Here is a 23,453-nt window from a genome sequence, read left to right on the forward strand (position 1 = left end):
ACTGGAGAAATTAAATATGTAAGAGGCTTGTCTCCACCTAGAAAACAGGCAGCTTCCATGTTAAAGATTAAGAACTACTGAGGTGCTAAAAGTTTTTGCAAGTTCATACCTTTGGCTAATCTTTTCAGCATATCACTACAAACTGGCGTAGTGCCAGATAAGTAGAAAATGGTAAATGTAATACCTATTTACAAGGCAGGTGACAGGTCCTTGGCTTTGAACTATAGACCAATAAGCCTTACCTCCATAGTGGGAAAATTTATGGAATCAATAATTGCCGAGGCAGTTCATAGCCATCTTGAAAGGCATGAATTGATTAATTAATCTCAACACGGTTTTACAAAGGGGTGTTCCTGTCTTGCAAATTTACTAACTTTTTTCACTAAGGTATTTGAGGAGGTAGATCATGGTATTAAATATGATATTGTGTATATGGACTTCAGTAAGGCTTTTGATAGAGTTCCACATCAGAGGCTATTGAGGAAACTTAAGGCACACAGAATAGGAGAAATTTTTTCCTGGGTAGAGGTATGGTTGACTAATAGGCAGCAGAAAGTTTGCATAAATGGGGAGAAATCAGAATGGGGGCATGTCACAAGCAGTGTTCCACAGGGGTCAGTGTTGGGCCCCTTGTTGTTCACAATTTACATAAATGACATAGATGAGGGAATAAATAGTGACATAAGCAACTTGCTGATGACATCAAAGTAGGCCGTCCAATTCATTCAAATGAGGGCATTAGAGCACTCTAGGATGATTTGAATACACTGATGCAATGGTCAGAGAAGTGGCAGATACAGTTTAATATAGACAAATGCAAAGCTCTAAATGTTGGAAAGGATAATAACCATGCCACATATAAACTGAATAATGTAGATCTTAATATTACTGATTACAAAAAGGATTTAGGAGTTCTGGTTAGCAGTAACCTGAAACCAAGACAGCAGTGCATAAGCGTTCGCAATGAAGCTAATAGAATCCTTGGCTTCATATCAAGAAGCATAAATAATAGAAATCCTCAGGTTGTTCTTCAGCTCTGTATATCCTTGGTTAGGCCTCATTTAGATTATGCTGCCCAGTTCTGGTCACCGTATCACAGAATGGACATACAGTGGTCCAGGCCTCATTTAGATTATGCTGCCCAGTTCTGGTCACCGTATCACAGAATGGACATACAGTGGTCCCTCGTTTTTCGTAATTAATCCGTTCCTGGAGCCGTTACTATAAACGAAATTTACGATTTGCGAATCAATTTTCCCCATAAGAAATAATGTAAATACAATTAATCCGTTCCTGACACCCAGAAGTATTAAAACAAAAAAATTTTTACATGAAATATACATGTAGTACATAAACAATACAATGGGAAATGATGAATGAAACATTAACAGCGTAAAATTTACCTTTATTGGAGATTCTTCTTAGTGTATGGGAGACTGGAGGAGGAGAGAGATTGATTGTTTACAGTTTAGAAGGGGAATCCCCTTCCATCAACACCTCAGGTACCAATTGCTTCTCTGGGGTTGCTTCTCCTCTCTGTTTCTTAATGCCACTAGGACCACCTTGAGAGTCACTCTAGTCCTGTCTCGCAAAGTAACTGTGGAGAGAGCTCTGTTTCTGGCGTCTCTTTAACACTTCCCTAAAATGGCCCAAGACTTTGTCACTGTACATATTTCTCACCTTCTTTACCACAGGCTTGGCACTAGGAGCTTTCTTTGGAGCCATGGTAGCTTATTTAGTACTTGCAAGCACTAAAATGAGTGGAATATTCTGAAATATTTCGTAGAAGCACTTGAGGGGACCTTCACTCACTGGTAAACAATGCCAGACTGGCTGGGTAGGGAGGCCGCCCCGGCTCACACCGTGCATACGCGTCCCGGACGAACTGCTATTCGTGAGTCAACCTATGAAAAGCGAGTCCATGTTTATATGAAAATACCCCTATGATTGGCGAAATTTACGATTGCCGAGAACTATGAAAAGCGAGGGACCACTGTAAATGCACTGGAAAATGTACAGAGGAGGATGACAAAGTTGATCCCATGTATCAGAAATCTTCCCTATGATGACAGACTGAGGGCCCTGAATCTGCACTCTCTAGAAAGGCGTAGAATTAGGGGGTATATGATTGAGGTGTATAAATGGAAAACAGGAATGAATAAAGGGGATGTAAATAGCATGCTAAAAATATCTAGCCTAGACAGGGCTCGCAGCAATGGTTTTAAGCGGGAAAAATTCAGATTCAGAAAGGATATAGGAAACTCTATTAGAGTTGTGGATGAGTGGAACAAACTCCTGAGTACTGTCATGGAAGCTAAGACATTGTGTAGTTTTAGAAATAGGTTAGATAAATACATGAGTGGGTGTGGGTGGGTGTGAGTTGGACCTGACTAGCTGGTGCTACTGGGTCAGATGCCGTGCTCCTTCCATAACCCTTTCACTGTTTTGGTCGTATATATACGTCTTACGTGCCACTGTTTCGGACGTATTTAAACGCGTAAATTCTAGTGGCTTCAAATCAAGCAGGAGAAAGCTGGTAGTCCTACATGTGAGAGAATGAGTCTGTGTAGTCAGATTGCACCACATAAAAAAAATCCTGCAATATGCAGTGCATAATGAGAAAAAAAACTGACAGTTTTTTTGGATTAAAACGCTGTCTTTGAGGTGTATTTTCATATAGTATTTATCATTGTATTCTTATTTTCATGGTCTCACATGATAAAATGGGAAACATATTACAGAAATAGAGATGATTTTGATTGCTTTCTCGATGAAAACGACCTTGAAATTGAGCTCAAAGTAGCGGAAATGTTTGATTTTTACCAAAGTTCAAGAGTAAGTAAAATCACACCACACGTCCAATACATGTCAACTGGGGAATCTGATATTCTTTCACCAGTACACTGATATTATTTATACCATTTTTACAATAATGCAGTAGTCTGCATAACAGTAAATTTTGTATTTTTTGTATGAAGAAAATGTCAAAATAGAAAGCAGTAGTAATATAAGAGGGGCCTAGAGACATGACTAATAAACAGAGGATATGTTATTTTAGTGCCAAGAATGTCTGCATTGTTTATTCTGGACCCTATTTTGAAATTGGCATCTTTTTTTATTTTGCGCAAAATTGGCCAAATTATCAATTTCTGACCACTTTATTGGGTACTTCAAATTGGTAAATGGGCAGTTTCTTGCACTCAACTGATAGAAAAAATGGAGTTCTAAAGAAATAGCTATGAGTTTGGTCAACTGGAACAACAGAACTGGTCAAAAAAAGGGCTCAAATTTGACGAAATTGCTGATGCATATATGTCACCAAGACCGCTAACTTCACAGGAGCGTAATTCCGTGAGTTTTCGACCAAATTTCATACTTTTGGTGTCATTACTATCAGGAAAAGATTCTTTATCATTTGAAAAAAAATAATTTTTTTTTTTCCAAAAATTTTGCGACACAGAATGACAGTTTCAGAAAGGGGCTTGCGACAGTCAAAGGGTTAAGCAGAGGTGACCTGACTGGGTGGGCCATTGGTCTAAACCAGGGGTTGACATGGCCAGCTAGCCCAGTGGCTTATGCATTGCCCTGGAGTTCTGCAATTCACATGCCATGGGCTCAAACCCCACCCATTCTGTGGTTTGTTTGCATTCATGTTATTACGATTTTGTGAGCCAAAATGAGGAACTAATCAGATATATAACAATCTCTAGTACTGTACAGTACACTTGGATTCCAACCACAGTGAACTGCATACACACTTAACCCTTTCAGTGTCAGCACTATAGTACTACGGCTTGCAAGCCATTGTTGGTGCTGTAGTGTTACACCAAAATTCTAGCAGTTTCAGATCTAGCATGAGAAATCTGGTAGACCTACATATGAGAGAAAGGGTCTGCATGGTTAGTGTGTATGGTATAAAAAAAATCCTGCAGCCCGCACTGCATAATGAGAAAAGAAAAAACTCAGACCGTGTTTTTGGTTTAAAACACCGACTTTAAGGTGTATTTCGGTATGGTATTTATGGTTATATTTTTGTTTGCTTGGTCTCATTTGATACAGTGGAAGATATATCACAAAAATAAAGATGATTTTGATTGGTTTCACATTGAAAATTACTTTGAAATTGAGCTCAAAATTAGCAGAAATGTTTGATTTTTGCTGATGTTCAAGAGTAAATAAATGATGTCACCGTCCAATACGTGTCCAACTGGCCAGTCTAATATGCATTCACGAATGGGTTGACATTATTTATACAATTATTAAAATAATGCAGTATTCTGCATAACAGTAAATCTTCTATTTTTTGTATGAATAAAAATTCAAAATGGAAAGCAAGAGTAATATAGGAGGGGCCTGGAGATGTGACTAATGAACATAGAAAATGTTATTTTAGTGCCAGGAATGTCTGGACCCTATTTTGAAATTGGCATCTTTTGAAATTCATGTGAAATTGGGCAAATTGCCAATTTCTGATCACTTTATTGGGTAGTTGAAATTGGTAAATGGGCAGTTTCTTATACTCATTTGATAGAACAAATGGAGTGCTAGCAAAATAGCTGAGTTTGGTTGACTGGAACACTGGAATTGGCCGAAAATAGGGCTCAAAGTGAGCGAAGTTGCTGATGCTTATATATCACTAAGACCATGAGCTTCACGAGAATGTAATTCCATGAGTTTTCCATCAAATTTCATAATTTTGTTGTCATTACCATTGGGAAAAGATTCTCTGTCATTTCATAAGTTTTTTTTTTTTTTTTTTTGAAAATTCTTTGACACTGAGAGCAAGTTTGTGAGCAAGGGTCTTGACAGTGAAAGGGTTAATTTCATGTGTGGATAACCTAAGAAATAATATGAAGGAATGTTTAGTAGATTTAGCTTGAACTGTTAGAGAATTAACTGTGACAATACAAGGAACTGTCAGATATTCTCTAGATTAACTGTCCTGAGCACTTTCAGTCACAACCAGTGCATGAAAAGCTGAATTCAGAAATCTATAAGCTTTATATGAAACATGTCCTGCTGAATGTGGAATATTTTACAGAAGAAAAAAGTCTTATTTAACTTTCTGAAAAAGAGCAAATGTCACAATAAAGGAAAGAAAATCTATAGCAAGAATTTTCAATATAGAGCAACAAGTAAAACTTTTATACCAGACTGATGAACCAGAAAGTGAATAAAAAAGGCATTTGGGAAAAAGGTAAAAATCCAAAATGTTTTTCACATATGAAAAATCCAAGTCAGAATATTTTTTCAGTGCATTGGTTCCTTGAGTCATGATGTATTGGAGTTAGGATAATTTTGAGTTATGATTTGCTCTCATAAAGGAATTTAGCTTTGAGTTGTAATGAAAAATTGGATATACAATACTCATTTGTGATTTAATTATGCTGTGTTTTTGTGTTAAGAAGTCATCATGGCCCCTAAAATGTGCAGTAAACAGGCAGTTTTTCTGAAGATCAAAAAAGAAATTGTGGAAAGTATTATGCAGAAGTTAGAATTAGTTCATTGGTTATGTTAGTATCGCTTTCCATGATCAACCGCTGATGAATCTAAGCTAGTGAAAAAAGGCAAATAAATTATCATAGAGATGGAAAGACTGTTGTTCCTGTGGATAAGAGAGTAGATGATGAAAGAAAATTCAATGCCTGCAAGCTATATCTGTGAGTATGCAAGTTCAAAGTAATGTAAAAGTTGTATTTCCAGGGTCTTGGAACAAATTACCATCAAACCATGTATTTTGGAGTTTCAGTTATGATAGTCTTGAGGTATGATATGTCTTCTGGAATGGATTAATATCATATCTCAAGGGACCACTGTACAAAAGGGCCTTGTGTGTACAGCACCCTCTTTTCTGTGTTCAACATTTTCATTGGCTTTCAGTTGAGCCGTTGCTCATTATGTTTGGTGCTTTTACTTTTTTTCTACCATTTCCATTCAACAGTTGAGTAAAGGAAGGGCAACCATATTTTAAGGTAAGTATTGTATGTACTGTATATATATTTTACTTTTTTATCTGTTTTTTGTCTAGCGGTATTGAACACTTAATGTACAATAGTGTAAACATGTTATCAGGTGTTTTAGAAACATTCAGTAATAAAAAAACACTCTTTTCCACCCGTCGGCGATTTTTGCTTACTGTATGGGATTGAGAACCTAAGAGCCATTCAAACAGGGCCTTCCTGTATTGTTTTGCACTGTACTCAGTGCCTCACATAAAGATGACAGCAAAGAAATAAGCTAAAACCTGAACAAGTTACATCATTATTCAGTTTATGCAGGAGCACCATTATGTTTCGATCCAATGATTGAAGCATCAAAGAGCCTCCCTTCAGGGAATTCTAAAAGAAGAGTATGAATCTGTACTCAGCAGTACAATAAACATCAAAAAGTTAAAGACCCAGGTTTTATTTTTCATTTACATTGCCCACCCAATAAATTATGCATCTGACATAAACACAAATTCTCTAGATGTGAAAAAGAGAAAAAACAGCATACTGAAAACATTAATATACAGTAGGGTCCCACTTACATGGCAGGTTAGGTTCCAGGCTACCGCCGTAAAGCTGAAACCGCTGTAAAGTGGAACACCTTTTTTTTTTACTTATAAATGCATACAAATACTAGATAACAAGCTTACACTAACATATATTAAGTTAGCAAGTAAGTAAGTTTATTCAGATATACACAAATACAGTTACATAGATTATCATACATAGCAGCATATGTGTAAAGTACCTAGGATAACCCAAAAAAGTCAGACAGTATGACTTATTTCCATTGGGGTTAGCAGTAGAACTAGGCATTAAAAAACAATAAAAAAGTAAAATACACATATAGTACACTCATTACTTACCTTAAAATATTTGTAATCTTAATCTAGGGTGAGACAAGTAGTATTTAGTGTAAGAAATCAAGTGTAGTATGTATGGTAGTCAGCCAGGCTACAATACCAGGCCAACCCACCCACACGTAATATTCTATTACATTTAAGCATCCCAGAGTGATAAAATGTGTATACAGTTCACTCATTACTTACCTTAAAATATTTGTAGTCTTAATGTAGGGTCAGAGGTGAGTAAACGAGATAAAACAAATAAATGAAAGAGAGAGAGAATGAGTACATGAGAGAAGACACTCGTGGAGTTATGTAAACAAACCAGGCGAACATGAACAAACCAGGCGAACGTGAGTTATGTAAACAAACAAAGTGTACACTTCTGGTTTGTGTACAAGTTACATTATGTACAAGTTGTCTCTACATTGATACGATAGAATAAATAAAGAGGAACACTCCCATTCTCATGTAACACCATTTTTTAGAAGAAATGACGCTCTGAGTGAGGGCATACAAAAGGAATAATTTTCTGCAGTTACCTCCAGTAACATTTTCTCTTATGTTGGACTAGAGAAAACATTATTCTTGCTGTCACTGGTACAAGTTGTCTGGCTCCCACATCTCATATTTATGTTTATTTATTCTACTGTGGGGTGTATTTATCATCTTTATATGTTATGTATCGTGTTTATTATATAATTTTGAAAAAAATATCATAGCTGGATTAATAAAAATGTGTATATTAATGTAATATATGACATTTAATGAGACTCGGGGATTATTATTATTATTACTAATATGGCGTCGCTTGCATAAGTCATCTGGCTCCCACATCTCATATTTATGTTTATTTATTCTACTGTGGAGTGTATTTATCATCTTTATATGTTATGTATCATTATTATATTTTTTTATTATCACACTGGCCGATTCCCACCAAGGCAGGGTGGCCCGAAAAAGAAAAACTTTCACCATCATTCACTCCATCACTGTCTTGCCAGAAGGGTGCTTTACACTACAGTTTTTAAACTGCAACATTAACACCCCTCCTTCAGAGTGCAGGCACTGTACTTCCCATCTCCAGGACTCAAGTCCGGCCTGCCGGTTTCCCTGAACCCCTTCATAAATGTTACTTTGCTCACACTCCAACAGCACGTCAAGTATTAAAAACCATTTGTCTCCATTCACTCCTATCAAACACGCTCATGCATGCCTGCTGGAAGTCCAAGCCCCTCGCACACAAAACCTCCTTTACCCCCTCCCTCCAACCTTTCCTAGGCCGACCCCTACCCCGCCTTCCTTCCACTACAGACTGATACACTCTTGAAGTCATTCTGTTTCGCTCCATTCTCTCTACATGTCCGAACCACCTCAACAACCCTTCCTCAGCCCTCTGGACAACAGTTTTGGTAATCCCGCACCTCCTCCTAACTTCCAAACTACGAATTCTCTGCATTATATTCACACCACACATTGCCCTCAGACATGACATCTCCACTGCCTCCAGCCTTCTCCTCGCTGCAACATTCATCACCCACGCTTCACACCCATATAAGAGCGTTGGTAAAACTATACTCTCATACATTCCCCTCTTTGCCTCCAAGGACAAAGTTCTTTGTCTCCACAGACTCCTAAGTGCACCACTCACTCTTTTTCCCTCATCAATTCTATGATTCACCTCATCTTTCATAGACCCATCCGCTGACACGTCCACTCCCAAATATCTGAATACGTTCACCTCCTCCATACTCTCTCCCTCCAATCTGATATTCAATCTTTCATCACCTAATCTTTTAGTTATCCTCATAACCTTACTCTTTCCTGTATTCACCTTTAATTTTCTTCTTTTGCACACCCTACCAAATTCATCCACCAATCTCTGCAACTTCTCTTCAGAATCTCCCAAGAGCACAGTGTCATCAGCAAAGAGCAGCTGTGACAACTCCCACTTTGTGTGTGATTCTTTATCTTTTAACTCCACGCCTCTTGCCAAGACCCTCACATTTACTTCTCTTACAACCCCATCTATAAATATATTAAACAACCACGGTGACATCACACATCCTTGTCTAAGGCCTACTTTTACTGGGAAAAAATTTCCCTCTTTCCTACATACTCTAACTTGAGCCTCACTATCCTCGTAAAAACTCTTCACTGCTTTCAGTAACCTACCTCCTACACCATACACTTGCAACATCTGCCACATTGCCCCCCTATCCACCCTGTCATACGCCTTTTCCAAATCCATAAATGCCACAAAGACCTCTTTAGCCTTATCTAAATACTGTTCACTTATATGTTTCACTGTAAACACCTGGTCCACACACCCCCTACCTTTCCTAAAGCCTCCTTGTTCATCTGCTATCCTATTCTCCGTCTTACTCTTAATTCTTTCAATTATAACTACCATACACTTTACCAGGTATACTCAACAGACTTATCCCCCTATAATTTTTGCACTCTCTTTTATCCCCTTTGCCTTTATACAAAGGAACTATGCATGCTCTCTGCCAATCCCTAGGTACCTTACCCTCTTCCATACATTTATTAAATAATTGCACCAACCACTCCAAAACTATATCCCCACCTGCTTTTAACATTTCTATCTTTATCCCATCAATCCCGGCTGCCTTACCCCCTTTCATTTTACCTACTGCCTCACGAACTTCCCCCACACTCACAACTGGCTCTTCCTCACTCCTACAAGATGTTATTCCTCCTTGCCCTATACACGAAATCACAGCTTCCCTATCTTCATCAACATTTAACAATTCCTCAAAATATTCCCTCCATCTTCCCAATACCTCTAACTCTCCATTTAATAACTCTCCTCTCCTATTTTTAACTGACAAATCCATTTGTTCTCTAGGCTTTCTTAACTTGTTAATCTCACTCCAAAACTTTTTCTTATTTTCAACAAAATTTGTTGATAACATCTCACCCACTCTCTCATTTGCTTTCTTTTTACATTGCTTCACCACTCTCTTAACCTCTCTCTTTTTCTCCATATACTCTTCCCTCCTTGCATCACTTCTACTTTGTAAAAACTTCTCATATGCTAACTTTTTCTCCCTTACTACTCTCTTTACATCATCATTCCACCAATCGCTCCTCTTCCCTCCTGCACCCACTTTCCTGTAACCACAAACTTCTGCTGAACACTCTAACACTACATTTTTAAACCTACCCCATACCTCTTCGACCCCATTGCCTATGTTCTCATTAGCCCATCTATCCTCCAATAGCTGTTTATATCTTACCCTAACTGCCTCCTCTTTTAGTTTATAAACCTTCACTTCTCTCTTCCCTGATGCTTCTATTCTCCTTGTATCCCATCTACCTTTTACTCTCAGTGTAGCTACAACTAGAAAGTGATCTGATATATCTGTGGCCCCTCTATAAACATGTACATACTGAAGTCTACTCAACAGTCTTTTATCTACCAATACATAATCCAACAAACTACTATTATTTCGCCCTACATCATATCTTGTATACTTATTTATCCTCTTTTTCTTAAAATATGTATTACCTATAACTAAACCCCTTTCTATACAAAGTTCAATCAATGGGCTCCCATTATCATTTACACCTGGCACCCCAAACTTACCTACCACACCCTCTCTAAAAGTTTCTCCTACTTTAGCATTCAGGTCCCCTACCACAATTACTCTCTCACTTGGTTCAAAGGCTCCTATACATTCACTTAACATCTCCCAAAATCTCTCTCTCTCCTCTGCATTCCTCTCTTCTCCCGGTGCATACACGCTTATTATGACCCACTTCTCGCATCCAACCTTTACTTTAATCCACATAATTCTTGAATTTACACATTCATATTCTCTTTTCTCCTTCCATAACTGATCATTTAACATTACTGCTACCCCTTCCTTTGCTCTAACTCTCTCAGATACTCCAGATTTAATCCCATTTATTTCCCCCCACTGAAACTCTCCTACCCCCTTCAGCTTTGTTTCGCTTAGGGCCAGGACATCCAACTTCTTTTCATTCATAACATCAACAATCATCTGTTTCTTGTCATCCGCACTACATCCACGCACATTTAAGCACCCCAGTTTTATAAAGTTTTTCTTCTTCTCTTTTTTAGTAAATGTATACAGGAGAAGGGGTTACTAGCCCATTGCTCCCGGCATTTTAGTCGCCTCATACGACACGCATGGCTTACGGAGGAAAGATTCTTTTCCACTTCCCCATGGACAATAGAAGAAATAAAAAAGAACAAGAGCTATTTAGAAAAAGGAGAAAAACCTAGATGTATGTATATATATATATGCATGTGCGTGTCTGTGAAGTGTGACCAAAGTGTAAGTAGGAGTAGCAAGATATCCCTGTTATCTAGCGTGTTTATGAGACAGAAAAAGAAACCAGCAATCCTACCATCATGCAAAACAGTTACAGGTTTTTGTTTCACAGTCATCTGGCAGGACGGTAGTACTTCCCTGGGTGGTTGCTGTCTACCAACCTACTACCTATCATGTTTATTATATAATGTTTATTATATAATTTTGAAAAAATATCATACATGGATTAATGAAAATGTGTATATTAACGTAATATACGACATTTAATGAGACTCAATGATTATTATTGAGTATTATTATCATTACTAATATGGCATCTCGAGACATAAGACACTCATACTGATTTTAACCCTTAAACGGTCCAAACAAATCGGCGTTCAAATTCGTAGTGCTACAAAAGTAGATCTACTTTTTTTTTACACATTTTCAAATGTAAGAAAAAAAAAATGTAGATAAAAGTTTTTTTACACGTTTTCAAATGTAAAACAAAAAAAAAATCTACATTTTTTTACATACTTTTAGATGTTGAAAAAATGTATATATACGTTCGGACCATTTAAAGGTTAATGTGTGCCTGCACGCCAGCACAGTGTGTAAGTTTATTTAGGTACAGGTATACATAAGTATAATTATCAGAGTATATATAAAATATGAAATAACTTTTAAAAACACAAAATTTTGGAGTTTCCAGACACAATGGTGCTTACGGAGCTCATGGAGAATGTAAACAAACAGGGTGGGGTGCGGTGACCGTATTAGAAAGTCAGGTGGGGGAGCCGTATAGAGAGTTTAGGTCATAATTTGAAATGACCGTATTAGCGGAACGCCGTAAAGTGAAACGCCGTAAAGCGGGACCCTACTGTATTCACATAAAACACTACATACAGCCTCTCCTCACTTAGCGACGTACTCGTTTACCGACTACTCGGACTTACGGCCGTCTCTCACCAGTATCCAAACCTAAATAATGTATATTGGAGCTCATTTCCTCTATTTTGTTTATTACAGTATACTGCACACTACTGTATAAACATTTAAAAATATACCAAAAATGTTATAAATGGTGCAAAGGTGACATTAAAATGATATCTAAAGATGGTTGACACAAACCCCCCTACCAGTACAGTATGCGTCTCGCTTAACGACCAATTCGCTTATTGACCTACTCTTAGAAACAGAACCCCATTGTTTAGTGAGGAGAGGCTGTATAGCCATAATAAAAAAAAAAGTCCTAGGTAGTAAGTTGGTAGACAGCAACCTTCCAGGGAGGTACTACTGTCCTGCCAGGTGAGTGTGAAATGGAAACCTGTAATTGTTTTACAGGATGGTAGGATTGCTGGTGAATTTCCTCCCATCTCCATCGAGATGTGGAAAAGAATTCTTCCTCCATAAACCATATGTGTCATGAGAGACGACTATAATGCCGGAGCAGGGGACTAGTAACCCCTTCTCCTGTATGAATTACTAAATGTAAAAAGAAAGACCTTTGTTTTTCATTTTTTCATTTTTGGGTCACTCTGCTTTGGTGGGATACAGCCAGTTTGTTAAAAAAAAAAGAAAAGAAATAGAAAGAAAAATTGCATTACTAAAAACTAGTAGTGGAATGAATGTGGGGGTTATATTGTATTACCATAACATTAAACATATTTTAAGTAAAAGTAATTAATTGCAATGCAGTTATTGTTTTATTCACTATACTGTCTTAAGGAGACAGATAAAAAGTTGCATTTAATAATGAACATTTCCTCATCTAATATTGCTACAATTATTTCCAGGTTACTTGATATTCTACACAACAGATGCATCAGGTGATTGGGTAATGGAGGAGGTACTTGGTGATAGGATGACCTTCACAGTTCATGGATTGACTCCATCAACTCTATACTACTACAAGATGCAGGCACGCAATGTTAAGGGCTTTGGTCCATTTTCTTCTGTAGGAAACTTCACCACATTACCTGGTAATGTCATTAGAATCTTAGTTGTTAATTTTAATATGAATAGAGTGTTTCAGACATAGATGATTTCTCATTTTTTTTGCATTTTTATGAAACCTTCCCAGAATATTGTTACCATCACAGAGAAGCTTTCAGGTTATCTTATCAAAACATTTTAACAGATTGTGCTCTTCTACAAACAGAGATTAGGCATAGGGATAGTGGATGCATCCATGCCAAGAAGACTATGCTTAATAAGATTACATATACATGTATTTTCTATCACATTTAAGTCAGGTGAGTTACTAGGTCACTCATTAAAGATCGAAATTTCACAATCATTTAGCTCTTCATTTTTGTGTTTGGCAGTATATTATGGGGAATTGTCTTGCATACAAAAGTTGCCCTGACACATTTCAAAATTGTCAGCAAATAGTCTACTTATTCACATGCATATTTATCACATCTGTTGTATCACTCACCTGTGTTTCAGGGAGTACAAATGAGGGATTTGAGGTGTTCCTAATTATTTATTGCAAATTTTTGACTGAAGTAATATAGGCAATCAAAGTTGTCTGTATACCTTCCTGACCTGCAGATTTACTTCCCTTAAATAGGACTTTTAGTATGTTACAGTATTCCAGTACAAAGAATACAATTGCCTTCAAGAGTTTATCATTGGCTTGATATCCCTTGTTGTCCAGCTTACCATTTTCCTTATAATTATAATAGTAATTTTATTGTGTTTCTTTATCATAGAATCCTTTTACGTGATTGTCCCCAAGTTCCTTACATTCTTCTTGTGCTCTGTCAAGTGATTTGAGTGCATTACCATATGAAAATAGGTAAATAAATAATCAAAGTAAGCCCAAAGAAGTTTCACATTTTTAAATCTTCTGTAATGTACAGGCTTTACACAGATAATTTTTTTATTAACACATTGGCCTTCTCCCACCAAGGCAGGGTGGCCTGAAAAAGAAAAACTTTCATCTTCATTCACTCCATCACTGTCTTGCCAGAGGCACGCTTACACTACGGTTATAAAACTGCAACATTAACACCCCTCCTTCAGAGTGCAGACACTGTACTCCCCATCTCCAGAACTCAAGTCTGGCCTGCCAATTTTCCTGAATCCCTTCATAAATGTTACCTTGCTCACACTCCAACAGCTCGTTAATTCCTAAAAACCATTTGTCTCCATTCGCTTCTATCTAACACGCTCACACATGCTTGCTGGAAGTCCAAACCCCTCGCACACAAAACCTCCTCTACCCTTCCCCTCCAACCTTTCCTAGGCCGACCTCTGCCCTGCCTTCCCTCCACTACAGATTTATACACTCCTGAAATCGATAAATTAGACATTGGAAACACTTGGGTATCTTTAATGAGGAAATATTTCGCCACACAGTGGCTTCATCAGTCCATACAAAGGAGAATGGTGAAGAACAGGAGGAGTTTGAGGTAATCAGTCCCACATATAATCAGTCCATCAATCTTGAAAAGAATACAGCATATGTGCAGAGAAGTGGCTTATATACTGTAGCCAGGTGAGGTGCAGCAGTTGTAGGTGGTATCACACTTGACAAAATCAAATGCGGAAGTAGGTCATGCTTAAAGGTTAGGCAAGTGAAGAATTCCCTGCATTAAGATCTTAAGATGTTGCTGTGTCTGACAGGAATGTAGATGAATGGTTCAGAGAACTGACAAGTTGATAAATTAGACACATGTGCAACACTTGGGTATCTCTAATGAGGAAACATTTCGCCACTGTTTGGTGAAACGTTTTTTCATTAAAGATACCCAAGTGTTGCAAACGTGTCTAATTTATCAACTTGTCGGTTCTCTGAACCATTCATCTACACTCTCGAAGTCATTCTATTTTGTTCCACCCTCTCTACATGTCTGAACCACCTCAACAACCCCTCTTCAGGCCTCTGGATAATAGTTTTGGTAATCCCGCACATCCTTTTAATTTCCAAACTATGAATTCTCTGCATTATATTCACACCACACATTGCCCTCAGACATGACGTCTCCACTGCCTCAGGCCTTTTCCTTGTTACAACATTCACCACCCATGTTTCACACCCATATAAGAGTGTTGGTATAACTATACTCTCATACATTCCCCTTTTTGCTTCCATGGACAAAGTTCTTTGTCTCCACAGTCTCCTAAGTGCACCAATCACTTTTTTTCCCTCATCAATTCTATGTTTCATTTCATCTTTCATAGATACATCTGCTGACACGTCCACCCCTAAATACAAGTTGGCCATCACTAATCTGGCATCAGTGGGACCTGTAGTGTGCCGGATTAGTGAGTTTGCCGGATTACAGAGTGGTTAGGTTAGAATAGACTTAATTAACCTATCAGTCGAAGCTCTTTCTGCTACATCTTCCTCATTTTCATCACTGCTTTCTCCTCCACTGGCTTGCTGCTGTGGATTTATAACTATCTACACAATTTCTGAGTTAGTATAATGATGAAATTTGAGTCAGTCTAATGATCTGAATCAGTATAACGATTTGAGACAGTATAATGATGAAATTTGAAATTATGCTAGCCAAAATTAGTGCCAGATTACTGATGGAACCAGATAACTGATTGCTGAATTGGTGATGGCCGACCTGTATCTAAATACATTCACCTCCTCCATACTTTTTCCCTCCAATCTTTCGTCACCTAATTTTTTTGTTATCCTCATCACCTTACCCTTTCCTGTATTCACTTTTAATTTTCTTTTTTTGCATACCCTACTAGACTCATCCACCAACCTCTGCAACTTTTCTTCAGAATCTCCCAAAAGCACAGTGTCATCACAAAGAGCAACTGTGACAACTCCCACTTTGTGTTAGATTCTTTATCTTTTAACCCCACACCTCTTGCCAACACTCGAGCATTCACCTCTCTTACAACTCTATCTATAAATATATTGAACAGCCTTAGTGACATCACACATTCTTGTCTAAGGCCTACTTTTACTGGGAAAAAGCCCCTCATGGAAGGTTCCTTGATGCTTATGAGGGGCTCTTGATCTAGGGAACTGGATATGTGCTCCAGTTCCCTGAATTAAGCCTGAATGCCTTCCATTTATCCCTTCCCCACAGGTGCTGTATAATCATATGGGTTTAGCGCTTCCCCCTTGATTATAATAATTTTTTTTTTTATTATCACACTGGCCGATTCCCACCAAGGCAGGGTGGCCCGAAAAAGAAAAACTTTCACCATCATTCACTCCATCACTGTCTTGCCAGAAGGGTGCTTTACACTTTAATAATAATACTGGGAAATAATCTCCCTCTCTCCTACATACTCTAACCTGAGCTTTACTATCCTCGTAAAAACTCTTTGCTGCTTTCGGTAATCTACCTCCTACCATTTGCAACATCTGCCACATTGCCCCCCTATCCACCCTGTCATACGCCTTTTCCAAGTCCATAAATGCCACAAAAACCTCTTTACCCTTACCTACATGCTGTCCTGTTCACCTATATGTTTCATTGTAAACACTTGGTCTACACACCCTCTACCTTCCCTAAAGCCTCCTTGTTCATCTGCTATCCTTCTCTCTGTCTTACTCTTAATTCTTTCAATAATAACTCTACCATACACTTTACTAGGTATACTCAGCAGACTTATTCCCCTATAATTTTTGCACTCTCTTTTGTCCCCTTTGCCTTTATACAACGGAATTGTGCATGCTCTTTACCAATCCCTAGGTACCTTACCCTCTTCCATACACTATTAAATAAAAGCAACAACTACTCCAAAACTATATCCCCACCTGCTTTTAACATTTCTCTCTTTATCCCATCAATCCCAGCTGCCTTACCCCCTTTCATTCAACCCACTGCCTCATGAACTTCCCTGACACTCACAACTGGCTCTTCTTCACTCCTACAAGATGTTATTCTTCCTTGCCCTTTACACAAAATTACAGCTTCCTTATCTTCATCAACATTTAACAATTCCTCAAAATATTTCCTCCATCTTCCTGATACCTCTAATTCTCCATTTAATAACTCTATTCTCCTATTTTTAACTATCAAATCCCCTTGTTCCCAAGGCTTCCTCAACTTATTAATCTTACTTCAAAACATTTTCTTATTTTCAAAAAAAATTGTTGATAACACCTCACCCACTCTCTCATTTGCATTCTTTTTACATTGCTTCACCACTCTCTTAACCACTTCTGCTTTGTAAAAACCTCTCGTATACTAACTTTTTCTCCCTTACTGCTCACTTTACATCATTCCACCAATCACTCTTCTTCTCTCCCTCACCCACTTTCCTGTAATCATAAACTTCTGCTTACCACTCTGACACTTCATTCTTAACCCTACCCCATACATCTTCGACCCTATTGCCTATACTCTCACTAGCTCATCTATCCTCCAATAGTTGTTTATATCTTACTCTAACTGTCTCCTTCGTTAGTTTATAAACCTTCACCTCTCTCTTACTTGCTGCTTCTATTTTCCTTGTATCCCATCTACCTTTTACTCTCACTGTAGGTACAACTAAAATGTGATTTGATATATCAGATAATTAGACTAATAAAATACTATATTGTTTTTTTATATATGTCTGCTGATAATTCATAAGGAATGAATGTAAAATCAGTGGCGTGATTGAATTTTAATTTGCAGTCTGGTGGTCCCAAAATTACCAGTAATTCTCACACTGAACTGGTAATTGTATGACTAGACTACAATTGAATCCGAGTCACTCTAGTGAAGTACACATGTATATATTGTTACAGTATGATTAAGAAATTCTGTATTTTGTTTCAGCAGTGGGAAAAAGTGTTGGCAAACCATCAGGTTGGTTTGTGGATCGAGGGAGTCTGATTGTGTTAGTAATTGCAGGAGTAGCTGGAGCAATTATTCTTATAGGGGCTTTTGTGGGTGCAGCAATCTATTGTCGGAAAGTTAAGCCCCAGCCACGACCTAGCAATGTGTAAGTATATGCATGTTGATGTATCGTGATATCAAGTATACAAGAGTATAACACAGGGGGTTTAGGATTATTATATTCATGGGAAGCACAAAAACTGTAAGGGTTATACATGGGGGATGCTGTATAACCCCTGTGAGAGCTTTTACTATCTTAGGAAGGTAAGGTAATGTGAGAGACAATATATGTGATTAGAATGGATGGGGCTAGTAACCCCTTCTGTATACATTATTAAATTTACAAAGAAAAACTTTTGTTTTTCTTTTTGGGTCACCCTGCTTTGGTGGGATACAGCCTGTGCATTGAAAGAAAGAAGAATGGATTGTTTATTGATATGGAGGTGAAAGAGTATTCATAAATGCTTTCATTGTTTATGATTTTTTAATACATTCCATTGTAAAAGGTTTCTCTGTAATTTTCAGATGATTTTTCATATTATATTTTTATGCTTTTCCAATATGCATTCATCTGAATATCATTCATTCTTAAACTACTTCATTAATCACAATACCTGTCTTCATTCATTTTGTATTTTTTTACATCTCATTTAAAATAAATTTTAGTAAAAAAAGTTTTTTGTATAGAGTAGATGAAAAATGAAAGATTATAACTCTTACACATTTATGGAAATGTAGTAAATAAATGAACTCTAGTGTTTTGTTTGATTAGCCTATCAACATAAAATAGTTTAGTTGATTACAGGTCTGGGTAAATGGAAAGGATATCTTAACCCCTAAGGTGCCTATCATGTACCAGTATTTCATAACACTGAGTCCGTAATGTGCTAGTATGCATAATTCATAGAACCCTCAGGTTTGCTGTGAGTGGCAAGTTTTGGGCTAGATATGGAAGATTGGGTCTGTGCAGTGGATGTGTGCAGTATAAAAAAAACCTTCCCATTATAGAAACAGCTAACTTCTTTCCATACACTTGGGTTAAAATAGTGGCTTTGAGGCATTTCCTAGGGTGGTTTTCTTGATTTTATTAGGTGATTCTTGCTCCAGTAGAGAGACCAAAAGACATACTCATGAAATGGATGAGATTTGGGTTGATTTAAGACTGGAGGTGGCCTGAAATAGGCATCATATTGGCAAGAAATGGTCAGTTTTGGACAGTTTTTCCTGGGAATACTGTAGCTCCCTCCCTGATCTGCTTTAGGGATGTTTTACTAGGTTGGCTTCAATTATTGGGATGGCTTAAATCATGACCAAGCATTCTTGGTTTTGGTTTATTAGCCAAAAAAAAAAAAATATGGAAAAAAAAATTATGGTGTGTGATGATGGATTGAAAATAGAGAGCAAGCATTATATAGAAGAAGCCTGGAAATGTGATTAATGAACATATGGGAAGGTTGCTTTAGTAGCTCATGTGCCCATGTTTTTTATTCTGAACTCAGAAGGAGGGGTGGGGATGTTATAGTAGGAGAATAATCTGATTGTGATGTCAGCATCTTCTGGAAAGATGGCAGTTAAGTGAATAATGGTGAATGTGTTTTCCTCATTGGGTCACTCTGCTTTGGTGGGAGATGGCCTTTGAGTAAAAAACAAATTCTGTTGTTATATTAAGTTTGATATGCTCTGTAATCTTGAAAGAAAATAATCTGCTACAGCAAGGCTGTCAGTTTAAGAGTAAATAGTGCAAGAGCTTATATAAAAAATATCCAGAATATACACATTACAAGCACTATACTGTATTACAGCTTCTCCTCACTTAACGACAGAATTCCATTCCTGAGACAATGTCATTAAACGAATTCGTCGCTAAGTGAGGAGCATACTATAATGGTAGTGAGTTGGTGTCAACCATCTTTGATATTGTTTTAATGTCATCTTTGCCCCATTTATAACATTTCTGGTATATTTTTAAATGTTTATACAGTAGTGTACTGTTTATTGAAATAAACAGTATAGAGGAAATCAGCTCTAATACTGGTCAGAGAGCCTGTCGTAAGTCCAAGGCAGTGGTAAACGAGTACATTGCTAAGTGAGGAGAGGCTGTATTGTTATATTCATGGAAAGTGTATTCAAGGTAGCATGGTGAAAAGAGATGGTAGAGGGCAAAAGGTAGAGGTGTTGAGGGAAAGACATAGGCAGAAAGAATGTAAGTCACAGTACACGTAGCAAATTTGTGTTTGCATCGGCAGCAAGGATGTGGGTCACATTACATGTAGCAAATTTGTGATAGTAATGAATTCATACAGTGTGCCTACAGTTAAGGTGGCACTGTCAGAAAGATGAACAGACAAGGTAAGCATATCATTGTGCTGAACAGAGTATCTGAAATAAATTTGTAGTGCTTTCTGATGAGCAGGATAATCAGTCAAGAGATGTTGGACTGTCAAGATGATCTAACAGTCCTTGCAGGTGGGAACTGAGCACCAAAAATTTACATATTTTTTATGATAAAATCATATCTAGATAATAAATCTTATCAATGAGCTACAGTCACAATGGTTGATGAGTGTATTGTATAAAACACTTTCACACTGAATCATAATATTGAAGGTTTAATGGTTTGTTTAGGACAAAGACTGTGTGATGTGTCCCACTGACTGAACTATTCTCACTCTTCCTTACTATATCTTGATTTATAAATTGTTACTACGATGAGCACTCACACTGAATTTTTTTTTGTAAATTCCATTGTACTTAATAAGCCTATTATGGTGATTGTAGTAAAGTATTTTAGTGAACTCGTGCATGATTCTTTGATCGTTCTTTTTCCAGTGTTATTATCAACAAAATTTGTATTAATTTTGCCTCTGTATTATTACCTCAACCTTTAACCCTTAAACTGTCCAAATGTAGATCTACATTCACGTGCGTAGCTCTCCGAATGTAGATTTACAGTTTTTTTACATGCTTTCAAATGGAGAAAATAAAGGTTGGAGCGCTACTCACGTAAACGTAGATCTACGTTTGGACAGTTCAAGGGTTAAACAACACTTTTTACAAATGTAATGTTCTTCAAGATGTAGTGGAGGGGAGGAAGGGTAGGAGTTGTCCTAGGATAAGATGGAGGGGGGGGTAAAAGAGGTTTTGTGTGCAAGGGGCTTGGACATGCAGCAGGCATGTGTGAGTGTGTTAGATAGGAATGAATGAAGATGAATGGTTTTTGGAACCTGGCATGCTGTTCAAGTGTGAGCAGAGTAATATTTTTGAAGGGATTCAGGGAAACCGGTTAGCTGGACTTGAATTCTGGAGATAAGAAGTACAGTGCCTGCACTTTAAAGGAAGGTTTTGGGATATTGGCTGTTTGGAGTGACATCTGAACTCTCATATCTGTGCACCTCTGCAAAGACAGTGCTTATGTGTGAATGATGGTGAAAGTGTTTCATTATGGTGAAAGTGTTTCTTTCTCTTTTTGAGTCACTCTGCCTTGGTGGGAGATGGGTGATGCATTTGAAAAAATCTCATATTTTGAAAATAATAAATTGTGTGACGACGAATACCGGGGACTGAATCAGTGTGCATTTTTGTTTCTATTACAGATTAATTTATTTACAGAGTTGGCAGTTGTAGCAAAAGTAACAAACCAGAGGTGCAGCCTCCAGACCTATGGATCCATCATGATCACCTTGAGCTTAAGAACTTTGATAAGGGAGAACGCAGCAGCTCGCCGAATCATGCCGCCATTATTAATCACACAGGTCAGAATTTTTTTCTGAGGGTGTAGTAAATAATATAATCCAATTTAAAAAATGTCCAGTAGATGGGTCAGCACCAGGTGTAATACATCTGTGCTTTAGGATAGTCTTGTGTGATTTTTAGGCTTCCCAGCCTTGTGGCGTCAATTAGTTTTATTTACGTTTTTGGTTTTTCTTTTATTTTTACATGCTTCTGGTAGTTTTTTATTGGAGTATTATTGTTTGTGGACAATAAAACATGTCTTGTTGAGGTCTCTTCTGATCTGACAAAAGCTAAAATGTGTGTGCTTGTAAATCATTCTTTGTGAATGCATTTTGTTAAGAAGACCATCATTTCAGGGGCAGTGCCTTAGCAATGCCTTGGCTATTTTGCCTCAGATTTTAAATACTTATGGAATGGATTCATGCAACAAGCATTTTTTAATATTTATCCTAGGTGGCAATTTTGAAAATTAGATAATGGGGACTGTATTGTTTTGAGGATATGACAGTGTTCTAACCAGATCACTTCAGACTGGGAATGTCTGACCTTGCCATTATTTCGTTGTACTGTTTGGTGTGTCATTGCCTATTAATGGCATTTTTATTGTTTTTTTAGTGTATATAACAGGAAACCATTGTTTCTGGATACCATCTTAACCATTTTGTTTTATTCAGACTAAGATACTGAAAAACGTGTGATAAGCATTGACTACCAGTAGGTGGTTCTGGGGGTCAGTGCTTCTACCTCCAGGTCTCAAACCAGGCCTTTTGGCCTCTTAGTCACTCAAGCTGTTGGTGCTGGTTATCACTATTGTAGCATGTGCTCGTTGTCACCATACCAACATAGGCACCACATCCCAACTGATCAGACATTTTTAAAGAAATTTTCAATTTGCCTCTAGAATACAAATAGTGGGCACAAAAAGTAGGTGGTTGACTCACTCAGGTAATATTTTGTAGGGGTTGAAATATATAAACTACTGTAATCCCTAAGAAAAGAGGAGCACTATAGTAGACATGTTGGCCTTACTAAGTAGGTCCTACTCTGATCTACACATTTCATTCATCTAGAACTCTAATACCATGCCAGTGTTTTAATTTATTATAAGATAAAACAAGAATGGAGAAGAACTACATTCCCATTAATGTACCTGTCCAGCCCACAATTACCAAAGTACTGGGTGTCAACAGGGTCCTTCTTTTGTATTCCAAGCTTTTGTTTCAATGAAATGCTAACAGATATGAAAATATGGTTATTTGCATATGATGGCTGAAATAATAGCATTTGTATAAAGCTTGATGATTGTCTAATCTATGCCACTTCAAACATACATATGCACTTCTAGTGGCTGGTAACAAATCCGATCGATACCCCAGTTCATTTCATGTTTAGACGCATGTCAGCTATTGGTATTTGGAAAACTTAACCCCTTACAAGCCTCCACAAAAAGTCTATAGGTGTAATATCAAGGAAGAGTGGAGACCATTTGATGGGGCTGTCCTGGCCAGTCCTTCTGCCAGGTAACTTAATATTATGATAATTATGCTGTCATGTGTAGAGGACTGCATTTTCATATCTTTTACCATATTTTAATAAATTTTTGATATCAGAAAAGGACTTTGTGGACCCTTTGTGTATGCTTCAAGGATCCTACCTGGCAGTTTATTCTGCTCACTCGTCTACAGTACTTTAATATAAACTTTCTAAATATGATTTTATCAAACTTCAGTCCATTTTTTAAAATTTTATTATGGTTAGATATATTCAGCAACT

General features: G+C 37.5%; 1 protein-coding gene across 5 annotated transcripts in view; it reads left to right on the top strand.

Annotated features, from left to right (window-relative positions):
• fra (neogenin protein frazzled) overlaps positions 1-23,453 on the top strand; it is a 195,756-nt gene that overhangs the window by 71,455 nt on the left and 100,848 nt on the right. For 4 of the 5 annotated variants that reach the window (XM_070095369.1, XM_070095391.1, XM_070095381.1 and 1 more), the window contains exons 11-13: positions 12,933-13,118; positions 17,889-18,054; positions 21,558-21,700. In XM_070095369.1, the coding sequence (XP_069951470.1) occupies positions 12,933-13,118; positions 17,889-18,054; positions 21,558-21,700 (495 nt within the window). The remainder of the gene's footprint in view (positions 1-12,932; positions 13,119-17,888; positions 18,055-21,557; positions 21,701-23,453) is intronic. The other variant, XM_070095374.1, reaches the window with a different exon arrangement.

Source organism: Cherax quadricarinatus, chromosome 4 (genome assembly GCF_038502225.1).
Source record: "Cherax quadricarinatus isolate ZL_2023a chromosome 4, ASM3850222v1, whole genome shotgun sequence".
NCBI lineage: Eukaryota > Metazoa > Arthropoda > Malacostraca > Decapoda > Parastacidae > Cherax > Cherax quadricarinatus.